The 26,721-nt window shown below is 38.3% G+C and overlaps 1 protein-coding gene across 4 annotated transcripts in view; it reads left to right on the top strand.

Annotated features, from left to right (window-relative positions):
• CBLB (Cbl proto-oncogene B) overlaps positions 1-25,671 on the top strand; it is a 135,619-nt gene extending 109,948 nt beyond the window's left edge. For 2 of the 4 annotated variants that reach the window (XM_049858191.1, XM_049858189.1), the window contains 5 exons: positions 1,030-1,127; positions 1,244-1,375; positions 4,001-4,141; positions 12,155-12,274; positions 21,939-25,671. In XM_049858191.1, coding sequence (XP_049714148.1) covers positions 1,030-1,127; positions 1,244-1,375; positions 4,001-4,141; positions 12,155-12,274; positions 21,939-22,198 — 751 coding nt within the window. In that variant the 3' untranslated portion in view covers positions 22,199-25,671. The remainder of the gene's footprint in view (positions 1-1,029; positions 1,128-1,243; positions 1,376-4,000; positions 4,142-12,154; positions 12,275-21,938) is intronic. The other 2 variants (XM_049858190.1, XM_049858192.1) reach the window with 1 other exon arrangement.
• The last annotated feature ends 1,050 nt before the right edge of the window (positions 25,672-26,721 follow it).

Raw genomic sequence — 26,721 nt, 5'->3', positions numbered from 1 at the left:
TGATGAAGCACTTTTGCAGTAACCACTCAAATATCCACTGTCTCCTCCATTATGTATGTATTTTGCTCCTAGAATTCAAAGTAAATCAGAGAAAAGTAAAATGTAAACTCTGCTTCCTAGGGGCCTTTGTGAGCAGAGAACTTTCCCAGGGTTCATTGTTAGCCAGTCATAGCTGTATCCTGAAGACAGGATATGTTCAATTTCTTCTGTTCCTGCTGCTGTCTTCCCATGTCCCAGTTTTATCTTTTGTGTTCATAGTATGGTTCCAAAATATTAATACCAACAACAGCAAATTTTTTTGTACAGGTTACTCTTTCAGATACCCAGATTAAAATGCTTGTCACAGTGGAACTTGTACCCTGGGTCTTTGCTGAAGTCATTTTTCTACAATGGCAGTTACATGTCCAGAGTTGTTTTCTTCACAGTAGTGGTGGAATTGGACCACAGGCTCTGGGTCTTAGCATATGCCTGTCAGACATTTAATGGAATTACTGAAAGTTTAATAATTTTCCTTTTATGGGCTTTAGCTTATTTTTGTTATGAGGAAAGCTTGAAACACAGGAACAAAAATCTAGTGGTAAATATCATTAACAAAGCATGAATTGATGGAACCGTTATATATTTTTGCCTTGATACGTGTTTTTCCCCCCTTCAAAAACTTGATAAGGTATTATTGAACTCTTCCGAAAAGATATATTAATTTCTCAGATGTGTTTAGGGTACTTTTTTTTTTTTTTTGCGGTCCTCATAATTCTTGTTTTCAATTTTAAAAAAGTGAAAGAGACTGTCTTTTAGGGAATGTTTACTTCTGCTTTTTAAAAGAAGTGGTATAGATACCGTTATTTGTACTTTCTCCAGAAAAAGACGCTAACTATTTATATTCTTTTTCTTTTTATTTATATTCAACCTTTATTATTATATGGCATTACTATATGGCCAGGGCTCCTAGTTCCTTCTACCTCCTCACATGACTTTTAAATGGAAAGTAATTATCCGTATGTAATGTTTGTCATTTTATCTCTGCTTTAGGTCTTGTGATAATGGTCATTGTATATTGAATGGAACACATGGTACCTCTTCAGAGATGAAGAAATCAAACATCCCTGAACTAGGCATATATTTAAAGGGTATGTATAGAATATGTTCTTACATGTTTTCTGCATCTTAGTGGTGAGAATTTAAAGGCAAAAGTCCATCGCATTGTTGTGCTGAAAATACATTAAGGTTTTGTGTTATCCTCTAGGAGATGTTTTTGATTCAGCCTCTGATCCAGTGCCATTGCCACCTGCCAGGCCTCCAACTCGGGACAATCCAAAGCATGGTTCTTCACTCAACAGGACGCCCTCTGATTATGATCTTCTCATCCCTCCATTAGGTTGAACTCTTTAAAAATTTGAAACAAAGCAACCCTGCCTTTCAATTAAGAATGGAATTTTCAGAATTCAGAGTTTGTTGTAACACAGACTCACTGGGTTGTGGATTTGCCAGAAATTAAAAATGGGTTCTCCACATGATGGTGGGTCTCAGGTTCATGTGGCCATATCCCATTTAGATGATTAAAACAACGGTGTAAATTGCTGGCCATCAGTCAGAGTTTTATGTAGTCATCTCTTCATGTAGTAAATGCAGCCTATAAAAACACATAAGAGCATTGTTCTTCTCCAGGGTGTTTGAATTCTAGTAGTTTCCAAGTGATGATTTGAAGTGTTCTTCAGAGATTGTCTTTAAGTATAATTCTTAATGAATATGAACTTACTTTTTCTCTTCAGTACAAAAGGACCCAGTTCCACATATGATAATTAGATTGTGAAAAATTGTAATGGTTGTAACAAACTGAGAGTAAGTCCTGTCTTACCCTAATCATTGCAGGTATAACACGTTGAATCAATCTCATTTTTTTTTATTCCAAATTATAATATAAAGAGGTACACTGATGTATGTCTATGTGTACACATGTGAAAACAGGTGTTAAAGTTGGCTGATGCCAGTGTCAGCATTTATTTCATGAATTCCAGGTAGGAAGCTTACAACCCTACTTTTAGAAGAAAACAATTAGAAACATCACATTCGTTAAAGTTTCACAGTAGCAAGTCATCATACAAAAAAATAATGTATGATGTGGGCCCATCTGAAAAGCTTGTCTGAATTGGTTATTATATCACCAGAAATATGAAATGAACCTTTCTGTTTTTTCCACAAACGTAACTGACAAGTTTTTGAGTTATAGCCTTATAATATCTCTGTCCCAGTTCTCTTTGTAGTCATTTTTAAAAAATTATTTCTGAGTAGATTAACTAAAAGAGCTTCCTAACTTTCTTCCTTAACTCTAGTATTTCTCTCTGTAATTCATCCTGTATGCTGGTTCTTGGCCTGGCACCCTTGTCTCCGTGATCTAGATTGGCACTGACCCATAAATTTACTGTGATGATGGAAAGGATCTATGTATTCACGTTTGCCTGTTGAGTCTGTAGGCAGATGCGACTGTGGAACGAAATTGTGGTTCATTTTAACAGCCTGTGTGATTAGGGGCCACCATGTGGAACAACACAAACAAATGTTCGAACGATTTTTTAAACTTGACCTTCGTCTGGCTCTTCTTGTACATCTCATGCTTTGATCATACTAGGCACACTGCTTAGAAGACTCCACCTTGCATCTGATGAATGAATGTTTTTGAGTCCCCTAATATCCCAGGCCTTCCTGTTCACCTGATCAAGCATCTCTCAGAATTTTCTGTTTTTCTCTTCCATCCTCCAACGTATATATCTTCCTTATGGGACCAGACACTTACACTTTTGAATCATACCTATTTATGAACTTGCCTTAGCTTCTCTTCTGAAATCTAAGCTCCTTGGGTCAGGGCCTTGTGATTTTGATCTGCGTATCTCCCATGTGCCTAGGATGGTGCCGGGAATTTAGGGGCTGAAGAACGATTTGGATGAATATGGTAATATAGCCAATAGATGAAGATTGGAATGATAGCAAAGCTCTGTCTCCTATATCTTTAAGCATTTTAAATTAGAAAAGTATTTTCCAACCAGAAAATATTATGAATTTTTTTTTTTTTCTTTGCAAAGAAACTTGATGAATAGTAAAACCATTTTTTCTTTAAATGTGTCTTACGTTTAAGTCACTAAACTTAATTACATGTTATTTTGTTTTGTTTTTGGAATATGTAGGTGTTTTTTTTTAAATGTTTTGCCTCATTTAAAATATATTTGATGTAGCTTACAAAAGATACATACACTGCCATTTCATTTCTTTTTTTAAAAAACAATGACCAGGAAATCAAAGTAAATATGAGTAGAATAGTAAAATGAGGCAGGAGGAAGGTAAATACACATAAAAGCATAGTGTAAAATTCTGCACTTACTAAAGCTGAGAAATAGCAAATGTAATAACTGGCATTAGGAACCGCTCAGTTTTTCTACATACAATGTTTCCTCTTTAGTGATATCAGAGATAAGAATAATATTCCTGTGCTCTGGTGTACTTTCTGCATCATTCGATAATAAATTGAAAGTAGAGAAAATTTGTTTCAGTAAAGTCCAGTAGAATGAACATTAAGGGACAGTCTGTTCTGTGATATCAAATTCTATGTGTGCAGTATGATTTTATAATTAGAGACTGTGAACTCCTTTTGTTACACAGAGAATTTTGTTTTGATAGTGTGACCTATAGTATTTTTAGTTCAAACTTTCAGTGTCTTAATATTTTAAAGGTTACAAGTAACCGTAAGCTGTTTCTAACCTGCAGAGCTGCTCTTTAATAGAAAGGTCTGGGAGAGAGAAAACGTTTGTGTGTGTGTGTGTGCGCGCGTATGTCCAAACACTCCCACAAAATAATTAGATCCCATTGTCAAAGTCAATGAACTGCTGGACAAACCCTGCGAGTAAAGTTCTTTTTAAGCAGCCAGAGAAAATCAGTCATTCCTTTTGTCGATACTGTGTATTTTGAGTAATGGAGCTCTGCTTTTGATATTGACGTTTCTTTAATGCAGGCGAAGATGCTTTTGATGCCCTCCCTCCATCCCTCCCGCCTCCCCCACCTCCTGCAAGGCATAGTGTCATCGAACATTCAAAACCTCCTGGCTCCGGTAGCCGACCATCCTCAGGACAAGACCTTTTCCTTCTTCCTTCAGGTAGGAGGGGAAGGCTAAAGAAAATTTTTCACTGAAAACAAAAACATCTCTAAGCTTATGCTGTCAAGGAAACATTAGCATAATAATTCATTCACTTATAGCAGAAAAATCCCTGAGTGGTGAAAAAAGTGCAGTAGGGTGGGTCCATCTGTTGGCTGGTTTAATGCTAACAGGATTACAGAGACTGAGAGCAGCAGGAGCCCTAGGACAGGAATGGTGCTGTAGAGATTATCCAGTGCAGCTGACCCTCTCGCATTACAAAAGACATTCTGAGAACCAGAAGAGCGAGGTAGTTGGGCTAACAGTGATGGGAACAAAGTTCAGACTTTGGCCACTTTGCCCGTTTTTTAATTGGCTTGTCTTTTTGTAGTTGAAGTGCTGAAGTATAGTATAGATTTAGAGATTAGATCCTTGTCAGGTATGTCATAGCCCCAAATTTTTCCAGTCTGTAAGTTCTCTTTTTATTCTTTTGGTGAAGTCTTTCAGTGAGCAAAATTGTTTGATTTTTAGGAGTCCCATTTACCTAGTTCCTCTTCTGGTGTTTGGCATTGTTTGTTACGGTCTGTATTAGGGCCCCTAGTGTTGTCCTTATTTCTTGTTCCATGGTCTTTATCATTTTAAGTTTTATAATTAGGTTTTTGAGTAATTTTGAATTTGTGTATGGTGTGAGGTATGGATTGTTTCTTTTTTTTTTTACAGCACTGTCTGCAAGAGACACACCTTAGACTCAAAGATGTAAATATATTAAAAATCAAAAGGTGGAAAAAAAAAAATCAAACAAATGGTAACCAAAAAAAAAGGCAGGAGTGGCAGTACTAATCTCAGATAAAATAGACATTAAGGCAAAATCAACCATAAAACCAAAAAACCTGTTGCCATTGAGTTGATTTCAACTCATAGTGACCCTATAGGACAGGGTAGAACTCCCCCATAGGGTTTCCATGGAACGCCTGGTGGATTCAAACTGCAGTTAAAAGCCAAGTTCTTAACCACTGCACCACCAGGGCTGCATGCAAGACAAGGGAAGACATTATATAATGATTAAAGGGACAGTCCACCAAGAAGACATAACCTGAATAAATACCTACATGCCCACCCAGCTACAGGGCTCCAAAATACATAAAACAGTACTGAAAAGAGAAATAGACAGTTCCACAATAGTAAAGTGGACTTCACACAACTCTTGGTAATGGACAGGACATCTAGATAGAAAGTCAGCAAAGATACGGAAGATTTAAAGGCCAAAATCAACCAGCTTGACGTCATAGACATAACAAATGTTGTACAGGTTGCAGGGAGATTGGAACTCTTATGTGCTGCTGGTGAGAATGTAAAATGGTACAACCACTGTGGAAAACAATATGGCGCCTCCTTAAAATACCATATGATCCAGCAATTCCACTTCCAAGAATATATCCTAGAGAAATAAGAGCCATCACACAAATAGACATATGTACACCCATGTTCATTTCAACACTGTTCACAATAGCAAAAAGATGGAAACAACTTAAGTGCCTATCAACAGATGAATGGACAAATGATGGTACATACACACAATGGAATACTTCCCAAGGATAAAGAACAATGGCAAATCTGTGAAACATGTCACAACATGGATGAATCTGGAGGGTATTATGCCGAGTGAAATAAGTCAATCACAAAAGTATGCCTCAGTGAGAATCTGAGAATCACATCTCACAGTTGATTATCACTCAGCTTTGTCGTTGCTGTCATTAAAAAAACCATTGGTTGCCATCAAATCGGTTCTGTCTCATGGGGAATCTATGTGTGCAGACTAGAACTGCTCTATAAAGTTTTCAAGGCTATGACCTTTCAGAAGTACATTGCCAGGCCTGTCTTCCCAGGCACTTCTGGATGGGTTAAAACTGCTAACTTTTTGGTTAGTAGTCGAGCGCTTAGCCATCTGTGCCACCCAACTTGATAATTTAGAATATTTGAGAGAATGTGTGGATAAGACACACAAGTGTTGGGACATACACACACATTACTTGGAGTATACAATGATGCCTCTAAAATACTTAATCCCGCTGCAGTATGTGGGTCATCTATTATGTACTGGCTGACTATATCTTAACAAAACCTGAAGGGTCCTTGAAAAGGCTTTTATACTTTTTTGTCTCCAAACTGAAGGTTACATCTAGCATTTTAGGTGCTTTTGTCTGAATTACAAAAAGGTACTTTGTTTGGGACGGTAGTGGAGATAGACATCCCTCGCTCCACCCTGTGCCATGTCTGGTGGCTTGGGGATCAAGGAAAGGCTGCATTTTAGCGCCGCTCATGCCATAACTGGGTGCCCTTGTACACTTCACAGATTGCACAACGTATTCGATAGCCAACTCCATCTTTCTTTCACTGTATCTCTAACCTGAAGTCATACTTTTCTGTGAAATCCAGCCTTCATTTTCCAATCTTCAAACCACAGTTCAACTCTGAATGCTAGCAAAATGGGCTTCATTCGAGATAAATGAAAGCGTTCCTTTTGGATGCAGAAATGCAGTTACGTGCGGAAAGTGTGGATCATTAGCAACGGTTGTTGAAAAGGGTGTAGGGAGTTGTGTTGACAAGGACCTTTGTGAAGCCCTGTCATGATGTCGCTACCAAGCAAGCTCATGTCGTGGATGGTTGCACTCACAGAATTCTGATCCGAGGTGGCGGTGCGGCCACACGGTGGTCAGCCACGGGGAACAACTGTATATAGGTCTTGACAGATTGGATTACAACAGTGGTTCTCAAAGTTTGGTTTATAGACCACCAGCATCAGCGCCACCTGGGGATTTGTTATAAATAAAAATCCTTGGGATCTACCCAGGACTTACTAAATCAAAAACGCTGGGACTGAGACCCAGTGATCTGTGTTTTCACAAGTCCCCCAAGTGTTTCTGGTGCTTGTTCAAGTTTGAGAGCCACTGGGCCAGGATATTACTAGAGGAGTGCAACCAGGGTGGAAAAGGGCGTCCAAACCACATTAGGTGGATTAAAGGAAATGAGGGTGTTTAACCCAGAGAAGAGAAGACCTTGGATATACATTGGAATTGTCTTCAACTACAGTATTTGGGAAAGAAGGAGGGGATATATTCCATGCGTCCCTTATAGAAAGTAAAAGACAGACCAGTGAGAAGAAGTATTAAAAAGGAGAAATTTAAGAAAAAGCTTCCTAAATTATGAAGAATTGTTCAGAAGTAGAATAAACTGTCTCAGAGGGTAGGGAGTTCTCTAATGCTGGAGGAGTTTAATTACACATTGGGGGATTTATGAAGGGGAATTAAAGAGCGAGAGCAGCTAAGAGGGGAGAAACTCTTTTACCTAATTAGCTTTTCAGACTCCTTCCAGCAGTTAGACTCATCATTATATTATTTTTAAATTTTGGCAATAACTGATAAATCCTCCAGTTTTTTTACACCTCCGAGGAGAACATGCCCCTGTTTTAACTATTCAATTTTATTTGCCTCTTTTTCTACACTTCAGTAAAAATTTGGAAGTATTTCAGATAATGGGAAGAAAAAAAATTAAGAATACTATGCTACCTCTTCCTAGAGATGTCTGTTAATGTTTCCTTCTACATTTTTGTCTGTGTGTGTATATATATATCTTAATATTTATGTAAACTTTATTTCACATAATATATGCTGTTTACAACCTTTTTATACTTAATGTACCATGAACTTTTGCCATGCTTTTAGATATCTTACACAGCATGATTTTGATCGATGCATATTTTTCCACTTTTTTTTATAGTTACCCGTCTAAACCCATAGCCATCGAGTTGATTTTGACTCATAGCGACCCTATAGGACAGAGTAGGACTACGCCATAGTGTTTCCAAGAAGTGGCTGGTAGATTCCAACTGCCGACCTTTTTGTTAGCAGCCCAGTCTTTTCCTAGTTTTTTATAATCACTAAAATAAGTATTAAATTGTCCATCTTGTATTATTGTACTATAAATCATAAATCATAGGCGGTGGTAATAAAAGAATGTCTTTGCTTTTACAGTCAGTTAATTACGTTGTGTTTATTCATTTCTCAAGTATTTATTGGTATACTATATATGTGGTGTATTGGCTGTCGTCTTTTCATTTTGTGTGTTTTAATCATAAATGTGAATATAAAAATGTACTTTAAATAGTTTTTGAAGAATATATTTTTTAAACTATTGATTTTCAAAAGTTCTTTATCGGGGGACAGTTGAAAGTTATATTCTATTACTGCACTCTGTAGTTACTGTGTTCCTCCTTTAAAACTTGAACGCTGAATTAAGCACCATTTTATAACTTGCTATCGATTTGTCTTCTCTATACCTGACCGGTAGCAAACTTAGCATGAAGCAAGGCAGTGGTGCTATTAGTGGGAATATTTTTAGTGTATCTTGTGAATTTTAAGTAAAATAGATTAATGGAGTAATATAGTATACCTATATAGTTTTCTAGAGTGTCTGTTTATGACTCTGAAATATACCCAGAATTTACTTTTTTAACCTTAAATAAATAAATAATTCAAAATAGGATGAGTATATCTAACAAACCTATAAGTTACCCCTGAGGAAATTAAAAAGGTACGTATTGCAAAAGACAATCTTTCATCTGACCTAGTGTTATCAAAAAAACCAAATCCACTGCCGTCGAGTTGGTTCCGACGCACAGTGACCCTGTAGGACAGAGTAGAACTGCCCCGTAGAGTCTCCAAGGAGCGCCTGGCGGATTTGAACTGCCAGCTTCTTGGTTAGCAGTCGTAGCACTTAACCAGTACACCACCGGGGCTTCCAACCTAGTGTTATATTGGGGACATTTTAGAATATACAATAACTGAATGTAATTCTTTATTGAATATTTAAATCTGAATCGTGGGGAAATTTATAAGTTTATGCAGAAATCACCAGATTTAGTTTCTTTGGTAACCTCTTGCAAACCAGAAGATTAACATTTGTACCATGGAATCTGATTTCTGTACTTGTTCCCTCTGAGCTCTGCCTCCTAAGATGTTTCAGCAAAATTAATGAGGCTGAACCATTGACTCTTCAGATATTCAAAGCTCAAATCTTAACAGTTATTTTAATATTGGAATAATGAAAGCAAGTTAGGTAACCTTGCTTAGGTCAGAAAGTTCTCATCAAAGCCGGTGATAGTTAATATAAAAGGAGTGGGAAGAATAATGAATGTCTTAAACTCCTACTTTACGTATCTAGTCACAAATTAATATAAATAGTAGGCAATGCCTAAGCATAATTTTTCTTCTTAAATAACCAAATCTTACATATTCTTAATATCAAGCTCAGATGGAAGTTAACACAATGAAATATAATCAGATCTGATTTAATATTTGTAATTTTGGCCTTTCATCAGCAATTCAAATTTTGATGATTTGGAATTTATAAAAAATCTAAATCTGGCTGGGTTGAATTTTAGTGTTGATAGTAAAAGTAAATATTTATTTAGCCCAGCATCTCTGCCAAGCAGTGTGCTAGGTGTACTGTGTTTTTGTTAGGGTATATTATACAAACATGATACTTAAGACAAAGCCCCCTGATCTCAAAAGAATTTGTGGGACCTTTGGAAATACTGGCAGACATAAAAGGAAGTAATACGAGAGAGTAAAACAGGAAGTTGAGGTAAAAAAAAAAAAAAAAAACCAAAAAACCAGACCCACTGCCGTCAAGTCGGTTCCAACTCAAAGCAACCCCGTAGGACAGAGTAGAACTGCCCCGTAGAGTTTCTAAGGAGCGCCTGGCGGATTTGAACTGCCGACCATTTGGTCAGCAGCCATAGCACTTAAACACTATGCCACCAGGGTTTCTATTGAGGTAAAAGTAGTGGCTAAATAAATTATCAGTGAAAAATAGATTGTACTCCAAACAGGAATCTGTTGTAAGGATTTAAATATGTACGTTGCTAATACAAAAGTTAAATTTAAGGTTACCGGTTTGATATAGCCACACTGACAAAATCTTTTTCTCTTGTGAGTCCAAGTTAATGCCTATAGCTGCTGCTGTCATGTGCCATCAGACTGATCTTGACTCAGGGCGACCCTATATGACAGAGTAGAACTGCCCTACAGAGCTTCCTAGGCTGTAATTGTCATGGGAACACACTGCCAGGCCTTTTCGGTCACAAAGCTTGCTGGTGGGTTCAAACCACTGACCTTTCCATGAGCAGCTGAGCAGTTAAACATTGCTCCACCAGGGCCCCCAATACCTGTAATTACAAGTAGTAAACTAATTTTTAATTTGTCTGCAATTCATATTTTTTACTTTTTCAGATGCTGTCTTACTGGTTGGTTGTCAGGGTAGTCAAAAACCATATTTAGCTGTACATTCAAACCTTAACATTAACAATAGCACAATTTTTAATGCCTCAACTAACAATAATTATTTTTCCCATAGAGTGTCCAGTATAATACTATAACCCTGTCTCCTGTGTAGGAGAGTTCACATACACTCATTCTCTTAGTCCTTAGAGTGTCCAGTATAATGCTATAACCCTGTCTCCTGTATAGGAGAGTTCACATACACTCATTCTCTTAGTACTTAGAGTGTCCAGTATAATACTATAACCCTGTCTCCTGTGTAGGAGAGTTCACATACACTCATTCTCTTAGTCCTTAGAGTGTCCAGTATAATACTATGACCATGTCTCCTGTGTAGGAGAGTTCACATACACTCATTCTCTTAGTCCTTAGAGTGTCCAGTATAATACTATGACCATGTCTCCTGTGTAGGAGAGTTCACACACACTCATTCTGTTAGTCCTTAGAGTGTCCAGTATAATACTATAACCCTGTCTCCTGTGTAGGAGAGTTCACACACGCTCATTCTCTTAGTCCTTAGAGTGTCCAGTATAATACTATAACCCTGTCTCCTGTGTAGGAGAGTTCACATACACTCATTCTCTTAGTACTTAGAGTGTCCAGTATAATACTATGACCCTGTCTCCTGTGTAGGAGAGTTCACATACACTCATTCTCTTAGTCCTTAGAGTGTCCAGTATAATACTATGACCATGTCTCCTGTGTAGGAGAGTTCACATACACTCATTCTCTTAGTCCTTAGAGTGTCCAGTATAATACTATGACCATGTCTCCTGTGTAGGAGAGTTCACACACACTCATTCTGTTAGTCCTTAGAGTGTCCAGTATAATACTATAACCCTGTCTCCTGTGTAGGAGAGTTCACACACGCTCATTCTCTTAGTCCTTAGAGTGTCTAGTATAATACTATAACCCTGTCTCCTGTGTAGGAGAGTTCACATACACTCCTTCTCTTAGTCCTTAGAGTGTCCAGTATAATACTATAACCCTGTCTTCTGTGTAGGAGAGTTCACAAACACTCATTCTCTTAGCCCTCAAAATGTCAAGTGTCAGCTCTGTTTTACAGGTGAGTCTGCCCATAATGGAATCCCTGGGTAGTGCAAATGGTTAAGTGCTCAACTACTAGCCGAAAGGCTGGTGGTTCGAACCCACCCAGAGGTGCCTCAGAAGACAGGCCTGGTGATCTGCTTTTGAAAGGTCACAGCCCTGAAAACCTATGGAAGAGTTCTACTCCGCACACGTGGGGCTGCCATGAGCAGGAACTGATTCGATGGCAGTTAGCAACAATTCTTAGATTAAGGGATTTGATAGTATTCAGTTGGTTGTAAAATCCCAAACCCAATTTTCTCACTTTTATTTTAAAACTGTTTTCATTCATTGTACAGGATAGATTGGGACAGAAAATAAAATTTAGATTCAAGTTGTATTAAAAATGACCTGATAAATAAGAGATGTGAAAAATATAAATATAAACTTAGTATTTCATATTATCTATAAATGGGAAGAGCATATTTTGAGCAAGTGTTGCATAAATTAGAAAACATATAGACAGATTAGAAAATGGTCAATATCAGCCATGAGCTTAACTTTCTAATTCATTTTCAAAAACTGTGATCTTTATAGAAAATTTCTGAAGTTTTTTCTTTAGTCAGTCAATAATTAACCTTTTAATTTGAAAATTGTCTTTATTTTTAAGATCCCTTTTTTGATCCAGCAAGTGGCCAAGTTCCTCTGCCCCCTGCTAGGAGATTACCAGGTGAAAATGTCAAATCCAACAGGACCTCGCAGGACTATGATCAGCTCCCTTCATGTCCAGGTGTGGTAGCTAATGGTCATAATAATACCTTATGTTTCTATAGTGCTTTTTGCTTTTAAGAGTAGCTTTTTATGTCCGTATCATGTAATGAGTATTGCCAACCTAAGAATGTATTTTTAGCACCTTTATATTAAACTTATAGAGCTTGTATTACGAGAGGAATGCCTACAGGATTGCTTCATGGGATACAGAATCAGGCTGCATATTATCTCTGAGTCATCAGCACAGCACATTCTTTGATTAAAAATGTATTCACTCTTAACCACTAGCCTTATCAAATATGGGAGAAGGGGTAAGTCCCTTTGTACGTGGAAATGCTTTGTTCTCTTACTTCTTCATTAAGGTAAAAAATCTCTTTAGAATTTACAGAAACACCAAACTGTTCATTTTCATAGCTTACTTGAGGCTAGAGTGCACTGCCCCACTACCAGCCATCAAGTAGAAGGATATTTTAGTAAATAACAAATTGTACTCATAACCATTAATGATGAAATACTGCTTGGGGAATTATCAACATGGTAGTTTTATGTCTTCAGTGCCATGTGTAGGAGATGCAGAAATCCCCCTGTGGTTTTTTAGGTTTACCTACACTTGCAGGTAACTCAAGAAAACATAGAATACTGTATTAACCTTTTCAAATTTTGGTCTGTATTCTCTTACCAGTTTACTTCTAGTCATTACAAGGTTTCAAATATATCAGTGTGTAGCCAACGAAACCCTGTGGTTCCAGTAGAAAGGATAGATGTACAAAGTCAAGAAGAAAGAGCCAATATCTGACAGCTTCTATATAACAGAAGGAGGCAAATCCTTTAAGGAAGAAGGTTAAATTCTAACTTGGAGAAGAGTACCATGAATGATTTAAAAAATTATTCAGTATCTTCAACACTGGATAAAAGAAATACATACTCAAACTATAGAGGGGGTTATGCCCAAAACAGTGTTTTCACAGCTGCTGTGGGTGCTTTAGAGCCCAAAGGAGCATCACTCACATGGTTGATTTCAAGCTGTATGAATTCTGGTTAGTATCCCTAGAGTTTCAAGGAAGAACTTTGAGTTGCCAACCATGTTGAAATATCCCTGTCTACCAGAAGCCTGACCTGGCTTTTACCCAAGTGATAAAAGTGTCCTGATTATTACTCTGAGGACCGCGGTGACCTGTAACATCAGATACATCTGCACCCTCCAAAGTCCCTGTAGAAACAGTCAAACCACAGAAGATAAGGTGCCTTTTCGCAACAGCATGCTTGTTCACATGCAGCGTACTGACCTCCAGCCTGTCTCTGGTTTATTTCAGAGGGAAACTGGGTTGCCTTCTAGATCAGGTCGCTCCGTCCAAAACTTTGAGACCAAAGGCTTGTGTGCCTTCAGGATTCTAACTGTCCTTATTTTATAGTAACTAATGTGTTTTATGAACCATTGATGCTTTGGTGGTAGACGCCTTGCCTTCCATGTGGGAAACCCAGGTTGGAGTCCAGCCAGTGCTCCTCAAGCACAGCCACTACCCAGCTGTCAGTGGCTTGTGTGGTACTAGGGTGCTGTACTGCTTTTAACAGTTTCCGAACTGAGACAGACTAGGAAGAAAGGCCTGGTGATCTGCGTCAGAAAATCAGCTACTGAAAACCCTGTGGATCACGATGGTCTAATCTGCAGCCCCTGATGGGACAGCACAGGATCTTGTGTGAGGTCACTGTGAGTCAGGGGTGAATTTTACGGCAGCTAACAACAATAATGTGTTTTCATTAAGAACTTTTTTTTTTTTTAATCTTTAGGTGAGTGTTCACATACTCAAAGAGCCTTCCAAATGTTTAGTCCTCTGAAAGAAAGTGTTTTATAATTTTCTTAAAGATTTTTAAAAGTAACCATTGACATTTAATGCCATGAATATGTCATTAAAAAAAACTGAAACCAAACCTGTTGCTGTCGAGTTGATTCTAGCTCATGGCGACCGTATAGGACAGAGTAGAACTGCCCCAAAAGGGTTCCAAGGGGTGGCTGGTGGATTCGAACTGTCAACCTTTTGCTTAGCAGCCGAGCTCTTAATCACTGCACCACCAGGGCTCTGGATATGTCATAAACCAAACCCAAACCAAACCCAGTGCCGTCGAGTCAATTCCAACTCATAGCAACCCTATAGGACAGAGTAGAACATAAAGGTAGTTAAATCAGAAACAATGTGAGTGGATTTTAAATTAAATTGACATATACTTGTATACGGGGTGAACGTGTTTGTTCATCATCTGCTTGTGTCTTCACATGGGCCTGTCAGCATTCAGCTGGCTTCCATTTCTGTGTTCTCACTCTGTGTGTGCATTTAATATTCCAGTTTGTTTTTCTCTTGTTACTATATATAATATGCTACAGTTTGCATCCCAGTTTTTAAAAACCCAGGAAATCTGTATTGCGTATTCTGATGATGTACAGTTTTAGCTTTACAGAAGATTTTTTATATCCTTAGTATTTATAATGCACTTCAATATAACACTTGAAAACAATGCTAGAATTTTAGCACATGACTTGTATTAAATGTGTTTGTAACTGGCAAAAGATATTCTTGCCAGATACACAGACAACAACAGAAAGGAGATCTCATTATAAAGGGAACTGATTCCAATATTACTTGGCTTTACTAGCTTAAAGGAAAATTGGGAGTGTTTTATATTAACTGAATTTTATATTAGAGCCAAATATTCTATAGTTATCTCTCTTAAAATCATGATTGGAAATCAAGTCTTCATGCAAGGGTTGGACTGTATTGTCATTACTGGTAGGAAGTTTTAAGGTAAATTATGTCTTTTTAAGGTTTGGTTTTATTTTGTGTTTTTGGCAAAGGAAATTGCAGTGTTGTGGTGTATTACCACGGTTTAACTACCTGAGATGTTTGTTCTTAAGTAGTTTTGGTTTTGAAACCTCAGAACCTGGCATTTTATTTCTTACAAATCTACATTCATTAGCCTAATGTAGCTCTTTTATTACCATTTTCTAGATACATTCAAAAAATTATATAACTTTGGCCTTAATCATCATAATTATCTACCGCAATGTCTGTGAAGGTTTTTTAATTAATTTAATGAAAACTGTGAGTTAAACCATGCCCTTCCATAATTGGGCAGGTGTACCAGTAGCAGCAGTAATTCAAGCTTATGGCATAAATGTGTCCAGAATTCCCAGGCCCAATTTATTACAAAGTCATAATGATGATGTGTTTGAGTTAAATTCATGTTATTTTTTTCTTCTAATTCTCAGATATTGTTATGCTGGGGAAAATCAGTGGTCTAGGAGCCTTGATGCCTATCCCAAATATTGTCAATGAACTGCTAAATAACTGGAGAGATTATGTCTCAGGTTATACACAGTGATAATGTCTAAAGTTTGTTAAGCACTTCTTATATGCCAGATGCTGTGCTGAGTATTTTAGATATAGATACATAGATACAATTTAAAAATATATAAATAAAATATTTTATACATTTGCATACATAATCTAGGTATAATTTTATTCCTCACAACAATTCTGAATTAGGTATTACTAATGTCACTTTGTAGAAGAAAGTGGGGCACAGTTAAATTTAGTAATTTACCCAAAGTCCCTATCAGTATGGTAGTATTCGAGCCAGTTCTTTTTACCAGTAAGCTATGCACACATGTATTTATTGTTCACTTGTTAACAGACCGTGTTGTCTTCCCACCAGTAGCTAAACCAAAATAAAGTGGCAAAAAAATCACATATACATGTAGCAACAGTTGCTAAACTGGATTTGTGGAGGTGGTTAATGACAAAGTCAAATAAAGACAGTAAACAGAGGAATAGTAACGATGACAAAGGATGGAGGGCAAAGGTTTCAAAGCCTGGATTCTGACCATTTTTTGAACAACCTCAGGCAAGCTGTTCATCGTGTGCTTTCTATACTTTTCCAATTGGGAAAATCAGTCTTTTGTTCTCAGTTGAGATCCTTGGGCAGCCCAAGCCTGTGAAACTAGCAGAGGGATCCCTGGCTGCTTTGTTGTATCTGTGTGCTTTCCCCTAATTATGTAAGTAGTACAAGTACATTGAAGAAAAAATGGAATTACAGAAAAAACAAGATAAAGAAGTCACCTAGAGTAACTGCCTTGTCAGTAAGGAAGTTCACTGCCATTTTGGAGCGCCTCCCTCTAGTGTTTGGTCCGGGCACATTTTCACACAATTAAGGTTGTAGAAACTGTGTCAATTCTGTCTCATTTCTGTTTAACACAATACCGTAAGAACCTTGCAGCATTGTTAGATTTTTTAATAAATGTCATTGTAGTTTAGTCTATGATTGTTGTTGTGAGTTAGCCCATCATTTTTGTGTGCTGTCAAGTGCTGTTTTAAATATTTTAAAAGTCTAAGAGAAGCCATAACTTCATATGCATGAAAACACATCAAATGCCTCTACTTCTGCCCGCAAATATAGAAACTTGTTGTGGTAGCTATGGTTGAACAAGACCCAGAAAATGGGAAAGTGTGGTCATCGATACGATGATGTTTCCTTGTTAGACACATCTTTCAAAATAGAGTCAGAAAAAAAAAAAGGAAAAACGGCTTCAGATCATGAGGGAAATAGTAAGGGCTCTTATAGCTGAACAGTTGGCAGCCACTGAGGTGGAAGTACCAGCAGCTCCTTTACGTGTGTGCTCAGAGCAGTGTGTCTCAAGTTGTCCCTAAGGACCCTTTTTAGACATTATTTTTCCTAAATGTCACCCCCGCCATGAAAATTTAATACCACAGGTACACTGTCTCTATGTACTGTGGCTGATTGAGCCCATTGCCATCTAGTTAGTTCTGACTCATAGTGACCCTATAGGACAGAGTAGAACTGCCCCACAGGATTCCTGAGGCTGTAATCTTTGTAGGAGCAGACTGCCACATCTTTCTCCCTCAGAGCTTCTGATGGGTTCGAACCTCAGATCTTTTGGTTAGCAACCGAGTGCTTACCCACTGCACCACCAAACCAACCCGAACCAAACCCATTGTTGTCAAGTCAGTTCCAACTCCTAGCGACCACATAGGACAGAGTAGAACTGCCCCAGAGGGTTTCCAAGGAGCGGCTGGTGGATTCGAGCTGCCAACCTTTTGGCTAGCAGCCAAGCCCTTAACCACTGAGCCACCGCTGCACCACACGGGCTCCTTTTTTGTGGCTGTTTGGAGGGCCACAGACTATTGAAAGAGCAAAGACTTGTTCACCCACAAGAACCAGTGTTTGCCCTCTTGGCGGCAATATTGTCCCCATTTAGAATGCATGACAGAGCACAGTCAATCACTCGAGGTCAATCCCAGCACAGTTTCACCAGGCTGTCTCCCAGGCCAGCCAGAACTTCTATGTGTTCTTTGCGTATTACATCATCAGAAAATGAAAATTGAATCAAGATTTGCCCTAAAGCACTACTTCTTAAATCTTTCTTCTCCAGGAAAAGTTAACTCTCAATGACACAAGAACTGGGGCTTTAGCTAAAACTGAACAACCACATGCAGGAAATTTCTTCAAAGTCTGTATTATCTAGAAGATTCATGCAAACTTTGCATTCCACTCCTTGGCTTATCTGTATCCATTTTAATATTTAAAAGGATTTCTTTCCTCACATCTGTGAGGAAAACTGATGCTCCAGAAAGACGTCCTTTTGATAATCTACAAACCCACATTCTTGCACAGTCAGGAGCGTGGAAAGCAGCGCTAAATTAAGTACGTGTCCTGCCAAAGTGACTCCTTTTAAGGATCCGTTCACTCATTCAGGTACAGCAAGTCCCACAGGATCGGTGAGAGCCATCGTCATTGCAGTGCACTCCGTGGCTACAGTATAATGATTTTTTCAGAACTGAAGATAGTTTCATTTTGTTTCATTGATCCCTTTCACTGCCCTGTACATTCTGCAGTGAATGAGGACCTGCTGTCCCCTACTTTTAGGTATTATTAAAAAAGAACAAGTAGGGAAAGTGAGTGCTTCTTCTGAGCTCTGGGAAGAGATGTTCTGTATAGAAAAGGGGATTGGTTTTAGATGGTGGGCTCTAGCGATCAGCAAGGTTTTCAATAGATTCCACCATTGGTTCGGGTTATAACAGTTCTGCTTGTTTATAGCTTACGTGAAGGCTTTCTGTAGATTTAGACACAACAAAGTCTGTATTTTTTCCTCTCCCACACTTCTCTGATGCTCTTTTAATTTATGGTAATTGCTGTTCTGTAGCATTTGAGTATAGCAGTTATCATTATAATGCAAGTTCATTGTCCTTGCCTTTTAATGGTCTCCTCAGCACATACACTGTGCATTACATTGATTAATTCTCATCTGTCTGATTGAGAAGGGATGAAGAATACGTCTAAGATGGGTGTACAAAAGTAGACTGGGAAAGTGTGCGCTGTGAAAGCCAAGTGCTGAGCCCAAGGTCGCTCAGAATGTTAGTGGCCAGACTTAGTGCATCTGACCACTCTCAACTCTCTGTGTGATGTTTCTCTTCTGTACCTGAAAACTCTGTGTTGTAGCCGCCAGTTACCTGGTACAGGGCTACACTGTCCTATTAGAATAGCCCAACGTAAAAACGAGATATTCCAAGGTGAGTATATCTCAGCAATGAGTAGAAATTCATAACAGGTGATGAGAAGAAATACATATATAAGTGAAACCACCTCTGAGAGCAGTGGAGTTGCCAGTTATGGTTCCATGTTACTTCACATTGTAGGCTCCTCTAAGGCATGACACGGTTCAACTGCAGATCAATTGTGAGATTCTGAAGAGATGTCAGCACTGTGTGGGAGGAGTAGACTTTCAGTGAGGGCAAAGATGACTAGGGTGAAATGAGCTAGGATTCTGTGTCTGTTGGAAAAAATCTTTGCCTAAGGAGCATTTCTTTTTATGTAAAAAAAATTGAAAATGTCTTGAGAATCTGTCATGGTTCTTCCCTGGGGTGGTTTGAAGTAATTTTCTCTAGTTGATACTTCAGACATATTTTGTGTATCAAAAAATACTGGTTTCCAGATCAGAGACACCCTCAGTCCTCTAACTAGAGTTTGCTTTTGCGTGTGTGTTTATTTTTTCCTTCTAACTTAGGTTTCATGAACTGTATTTACTACTTATTTTTTCCAAGCAAAAAATAACTTTTCTCTTAAATAATACTCCAAACAAACTAAACCCATTGCTGTCGAGTAGATTCCGACTCATGGTGGCCCTATAGGGCAGAGTTGAACTGCCCCATAGGGCTCCAAGGCTGTAAATTTATTAAATGTAAAAGTTCTAAATCTCATGACTTCCTAGCCCTTTGTACTTTTAGGCATGTCTCAGGATGCCACAAACATGCTTGACATTGACACACCATTCTGAGTATTGGACAGAAGCAAAATCACATACAAGAAAAACTCTTAGACAATTACCAGTAGAATACAAGGAATTTAGACTTAATGCTTTTCTCACCTGAAAGTTTCTCCTAACAGGCAAGACTTAAATATCTGAATTGTGTGAAACTGATTAGAGTAAAGGAAAGTTTGCTAGAATTTCTAATAGTTTATTGAAGAAGATTTTGAACAAAGTATAATTTATTACCCATCTTTGCATGATACAATGAAAATAATAGAAAAATACATGGAACATCAAAACATAGAAGTATAATTTAGCAGACCATAACAATTTGAGATGCTTAACTACACATGCAGGAAACATTACAGACTTTAGCAAGAACCAGAAATTAATGTGTTTTCTTTTATGTGAGCATACTTTAATATGCTATATCAACAATTGCAATATTTTTTAAAACTGGACATTATCTTGTAAGACAGTAAAAAATTAAAAATAAGACTGTCATTCAGTTTGGTGTTGAACCAAATATTTTGATCGTGGAGAGTTTTATTGTATGTATGTATGTTATCTTGAGCTTATTAAAATTCTGAATAAGATTCTTTTATTGTGCTTTAAGTGAAAATTTATAGCTCAAGTTGGTTTCTCATACAAAAGGTTTTTTACACACATTGTTATGTGACCCTAGCTGCTATCCCTATGTTAGTACACTTCTCCTTTCCACCCTGGATTTCCCATGTCCGTTCAACCAGCTCCTGTCCCTTTTTGCCTTATCTTGCCTCCAGACAGGAGCTGCCCATTTAGTCTCATGTATCTACTTGAACTAAGAAGCACACTCTTTTCGAGTATTATTTTATGTCTTATAGTCTAGTAAAATCTTTGTCTGAAGAGTGGCCTTCAGGAATGGTTTTAGTTCTGGGTTAACAGAGAGTCCAGGGGCCATGTGTTCAGGGCTTCCTCTAGTCTCAGAAAGATTTTGTTTTTTACAAGGTAATTTCTCATGGAAAACTACCTTACATCTACTCTTGATTTAAAAAGATGAAAAATATGAACTATGTCAGATAATTTTTTATGATTTAAATTTGATTATTATTAAAAATACCATCTTATGAACAGTGATCTAGTCTATTGGCTGACCCTCTCCTGTGGCCATTGGGAAAGTTGGTGAGGCAGTGGAGACATTGTCTAGAGGCATTTGGGTTCTAGCATCACATCATTGTTTACTGCATCCTTGCATTTGCCGTTTGTCTGTTGTCTAGAAGGAAGGTATTAAATAAATGTTGATGTCTACATAGTCTTATATGTGTATCATAGAATAAATTTGGCTGTATATTTGTGTGTGTGTGTAAACACACTAATCTAGGCTTTTTAAATAAAGTGCCACTATAAAAAAAATTTTTTTTTTTTTTTTTTCCACCATAGACATGTGGAAATTCATTATAAAAATACCCTTTCAAGTTAGCTAGCTTGTGCCCTGGGGATCCTTATGGAATGGTGGCCTGTAATTAATTTTCTTCTTTCTTAATCAGATTACTGTCCATTCATGGACACCAGTGTCATTTGTTTTACTTTAAAAATTATTGCGATTAGGGGACTTATCTGGAACCCAAATGCATTATTTATTCCCCACTCCAAATGTTTCCAGTGGGTTTGATTTTTCTCATGTAAAACTTGTACATTGGAACCTGGATAAATTAGTTTGAACAGAGGACCAAGCTTACGTCTGTGCCACCTGTTAACTAACAAAGTTGAAGTATCTACTGTAGTCTTTTTTATTTTTATTTTTTTTCATAGCATAAGTAAGTCATCACTTCAAAATATTATTAACTTGAAAAAACAGGAGGAAGAGACCCTACAAGGCATATTTCTCAAAGCATTTTTGCTGTGACATGGGCTGGGACAGAGAACCTGTCAGGGGTTGTTCTTCTATGAATGTCTATGAGTGTGTAACAGTTGAGTTTTTCGTAGGTAAAAACCTCCAGAGAGAGAGCTTCTGGGGAGCAGTCAGCCAAAGCTAGTGTCATGGTGGAGAAGAATGGGCTGTATTGCACAACAAAGTGAAAGCCTTTCTTAGACGGTTTTGTTTTTTCATCTTATGTATCTTTTTTTCCATATGGCTTGAAGGATAAAATTTGGAATTGGGAAACAAGGGGTATAATATTCTTAGTGGAGCTACCGACATATTCTACCTCAAAGTGGGGATAATACTACCTACCCCACAATGGCAGGTAAATATGGAAGGAAGCTTCTTTGTAAAAGATAATAAAAATATTAGCATTTTGATGTAATGATGTGATAGTAGTAGTATGTTAGAATGGTTTTCTTATCTCACTGCTTCAATGATACCTCTCTTTAAAAATCTATACAGATGGTTCACAAGCACCAGCCAGACCCCCTAAACCACGACCCCGCAGGACTGCACCAGAAATTCACCACAGAAAACCCCATGGGCCTGAGGCAGCATTGGAAAATGTGGATGCAAAAATTGCAAAACTCATGGGAGAGGGGTATGCCTTTGAAGAGGTGAAGAGAGCCTTAGAAATAGCCCAGAATAATGTCGAAGTGGCTCGTAGCATCCTTCGAGAATTTGCCTTCCCCCCTCCAGTCTCCCCACGTCTCAATCTATAGCAGCCAAGCCTGTAAACACCCAAATGTAAAGCAATGGATGAATATTCCAGGAGTGTGGAGTGGAGCGCAGAGGTGAGATGCGATTCAGGAAGGATGGCACCTCCTCTTCACCTGGCACCTTGAGGAGAGAGGCTTGAGAATGCAGGTTCTCGGAGGAAGACAGCTGCTTGCTCAGGATGTCCACGCTGCAGCTTCCTTATTTCTGCTAGCCATACTTTTAAATCAGGGTTGAACTGACGAAAATAATTTAAAGACGTTTACTTCCCTCGAACTTTGAATCTGTGAAATGCTTTTCCTTGTTTACAAGTTGGTGAAGTTGCAGTTTGCTTTTGTTTTTGTGTTTTGGATACCTGTACTGTGTTCCTGACGGGCCCTTTGTAGTGGTCAGGTCTGCTGTGACATTTCCCACACCTCCCTCGCTGTCCACATCAACAGCTAAATCATGTGTTCGTTTCATTCTCTCCCACCCCCAGCCCCTCCTGGAGGTCCAAGTCCATTTCTCCCATTTACAAGATGCTTTAAAGGTTCTGATTTTCAGCTTATCAAACTAATGCAAAAACAAAGTGTGTGGCCTTCACTACGGAGTCTTTTCTTTGGAAGCCATTGCTGTTAAGAGATGGGGAAAATCTGAATGTATAAAGCATTTTTTCAATGAGCTGCCTTTTCTGAGGGCCCTTCACGGTAATATAGAGAGCACTTCCCTTTTTTGTGTAAGCTTTCTTTTAATCCTCCGTAGTCTTATCTCTGTCATCCCAGGGTGTCACGACTCTGCAAAGATCTACAATATTAGAAAGCAACAACTGTAGATGCAGAGAAATACACTTGCACATGACAATTCTGTACTGACGTTACATAATCAGGTCACCTGCTGTTTCCCCCAGCGTCGCTTTGGGACATGCTGAACAAGAAGGCTGTCTCCCTGAAGTATATTAATACTCTTCAGATTAAATTATGGTCACACCTTTCCCGAAGTGGATTAGGGTCCCTTTTGTATTTGAGTGATTATACTCTGGTTCCTTACAGCTTTAGGAGCCAGTCCATATTGCAGTGGAAATGTTGAACCTTTGATGCGCTGTTAAGTGCTAATGCTACTGTGGCAATGTTTTTTGCAAAGGTCTTAGTAATTTTCTCTCTGCAATCAGATTAGAGTTCATATCTAATTTCTAGATTTCCTCATTTATTGTCCATCCAGTCAGGTGAAAGAAACTAATAATAGTTTTGCCTTTTTTGCAAAATAGTGGTTGGTTCTTCAGAAACCGTGTTATTTTAAAAAATCTACAAATATTTATTGAGCGTCTGTGATATGCTCAGCTATATTAGGCACTGTGTTTTTAAAGCACAAACTGTCACAGGCAGATTCCAGTGTAATGTTATTCTTTATATACATTTTCATGGCAAAAGTCTAATGGAGAAAGCCTAGAGCTTCTGAATTTTCAGGCAACTTTTTTCTTCTTTGCTAATGAGAAGTTAATGGAAAAATGAGAGACAAAACCGTTTCTGTCTAAAATGCATGAACCCATAGAAGGTTTTCTGAATACAGACTAATTGTGGGTTTAGGTGTTCTGCACTCCTTTCTTTTTCACGCGCAGTGTGATATAAAAATACGTCAGAGAGCCTCTCTGCAGGACTTGAAAGGACACGACCAAACATCTTGCATGGGTCAGAGAAAAGAGCAGAGCCAATGAGAATTAATGTTCGGGAAAACTCGTGTAGACAGCCAGGCCGACCTGGGGAGGGACCGGGTGCATTCCTTTAGGGCGCGACCTGTGCCGCCCTTTAAGGTGTTGCTCTCCGGAGACGCGATGTTGCCTGAGCAGTCACAGGGCTGCAGAGTTGTGCTCTCACTGGAATTTCTTCAGGGGGTCCTGAGCTGTTCATGTGCCTGAAGGGGGGTTGGTAATTTGCCTTAGATGTCCTTCCTGTGAGTAGGTATTTGAATGCAGATTTTTACACTTTTTAAAAGTTCTTTGTTGCGATATGAACGCCATGTCAGTCATCATGGTTTTTCATTTGTTTTATCAGTCTCTGGTGTCCCATTGGAAAGCACTGTATATTTTGGCCTTTTAATGTCTTGTTGACCATAGGCACAATCTAAAAGCCAAAAGTTGCCACTTCATTGTAATAACGTTGCTAATTGATGAGGGAGTGACGCTAAATAAGAATGTTACAAAGCAGTACATTCTCTTTCAAAAATGTTCAAACAATATGTGAAAAAAAATAAAAATATAAAAGATCGGTGAAGATACAGGGAATTTGAACCTCTAGTTAAAAAAAAAAAAAAAAAAATCCTTTTGCAAAGAAAATTTACCAGTTTATACCAAAGCATCTCTGCATCTTGTACTCAATAAAAAAAAAAAAAATAGCAACCTTTAATTTTGTCATTAGAAAAGGGAATTAATCAAAATTCCAGTGTAAGTGGAATGGAAAAAGGGAAGCTTTCTAGCAAACACTGTCCTGAATAACGGGTACCCGATTGCTGCGATGGCACACCCCACCACCGCCCACTGCACAGGTCTTAGGGAACCCCCCCAAAAAAAGTTTTGAGCAAATAAACCAAAACAAATTTTTTTTTCATTTTAAAAGTGATTAATGTTGATCCAGACTTTGTTTTACTGTGATCCAAGAATTAGACGTTTCTCCTGTTTCTCAACACTTGGTGGTAATATGATTATTTTATAAATCAATACTGTATATAATGAAAACAGATCATGGGGAGCACAAAACAGCCTGCCCCCCACGCCTACCCCATGCACACAACAAAACATTCTGGCATAGAAGGACTTATCCTAAATGATAGTCCAGTACGTTAATCTTCATAACCTTTTTTTTTTTTTTTTCCCCTTTTGCATCTGACATATCCTGGCCAAATTTCTAGAATTGAACCAAGCAGTGTTTGTGTTTAACTTGAACTTCCTTCTGCACAAATGACCCTTAGTGGCCTCCCTATTCTTTTCCTCTTGCCCACACTGAAAATAGTCTTAATATAGAGCCCTAATTGCAACTTCGGAGGGCCCGTTTGTTAACTCAGTGTTTCACATACCAAGAACACTTGCAAAGATTTCTTCATAATGTGAATTTTTTATTTCCCAGTTCCAGGAGTATTTCCTACGGTTTGAACATTATTTTTCCTCCAAGATTTTCAACTTGAAGCTTTAATTTGCACTGACTTATCTAACCTGGTTAAATTTTTAAATTTCCCAAATTGACAGCTTTGGAAGTGAGTTACAGTATGTTTTAACAATACAGGCCTTGCCTATTGACCTGGAATTTTAGTGCTTCGAAGAAAAGTTTCCAGAAAAAGACAGCGAAAGAGTGAAGGGTTTTCTTCCCAGTTACTAGTATATTGTTTTTTAAAATGCATTTTAAAAACTTGTTTAATGTGGCAAAATAGTTATGTGTTCAATTAATTTATATTTTATTCATTCTTTTTCAACTCTGGTTATTATGTAACCTCAAGTACTTTATCTGTTCCTTTAAGGTATTTTATAAAATGAATGTTAACAAAATGCTGAGTTGGTACATTATTTTGCAAGTGAACACAAACATTTCAGAGCACTTCCGTGTTGTAATTTTCCTTCACGTTAAGCGGATTAACCAAAAGACGCCCGATTTAAGAGCTTACTGGACAAAGTGGTGCTAAGTTCCCATCTCAGGTGATTTTAGTTATTAAATACCAAAACCATATCACTTGAAGATGCAGCTAATAGATCAACTACTCCTGTGTCACAGAACTGAAAGTCAAAATTGTTTGAAGGCTCCTGGGTTTTAAGAAGTGGCACGTCTGGGGAAGGCTGTGCTGCCGTGAAGACTCATACGTGGTGGTAGTTCTTACACTGTCAAAGCACAGATAATTGGACGGGACATACACGTAAGCAGGTCTTTCCGATACAATCAATCATGTGCATACCTTATTACACCGTACTAGAATTACATGATTATGCTAGACAGCTAGCTTTTACTGGGCCCTTACTGTCTGCCAGGCACTGCATGTTTAATCTTTTAAACATCCCCGCCTGGTGAACTGTGGAAGGAAAGGAGGGAGTGACAAGTCCCTCCTGGTAAGGTTTGACAGTTGGTAAGGCTGAGTGGCATTTTGTCAGGCTAGAAGAGGGGCAAGATGTTTTTTGCTTTTTGGTTTTGCCTTTGTTTTTAAGAAAAGTGTTCCGACTGGGAACAGCACGCGTGAGCAAACATTGCAATTTCGGCAAAGGGATGGAGTTCTGTGGGGCCTGAAGAAGACAGGAGGAGAGATGGGAGGGTATGTTTGTACCAGAAGATGAAGGCTCTTGCTGGCCACTCTAGCATCATGGGAATTATATGATTAAGAATCACTAGAGGGCAGACAGTGTTCCGCTGCTATTCTTAAGGTTTTCCCTGGAAAAGTTTTCCAGAAGTAGAGTGCCAAGTCCTTTTTCCTAGTCTGTCTCAGTCTGGAAGCTCAGCTGAAACTTGGCCACCATGGGTGACCCTCCTGGTGTTTGAAATACCAGTGGCATACCTTCCAGCATCACAGCAACACACAA

The sequence above is a fragment of the Elephas maximus genome, chromosome 18 (genome assembly GCF_024166365.1).
Source record: "Elephas maximus indicus isolate mEleMax1 chromosome 18, mEleMax1 primary haplotype, whole genome shotgun sequence".
Taxonomy (NCBI): Eukaryota; Metazoa; Chordata; class Mammalia; order Proboscidea; family Elephantidae; genus Elephas; species Elephas maximus.
The sequence above is the reverse complement of the archived record's forward strand: the minus strand, read 5'-3'. Positions and strand labels throughout refer to the sequence as shown.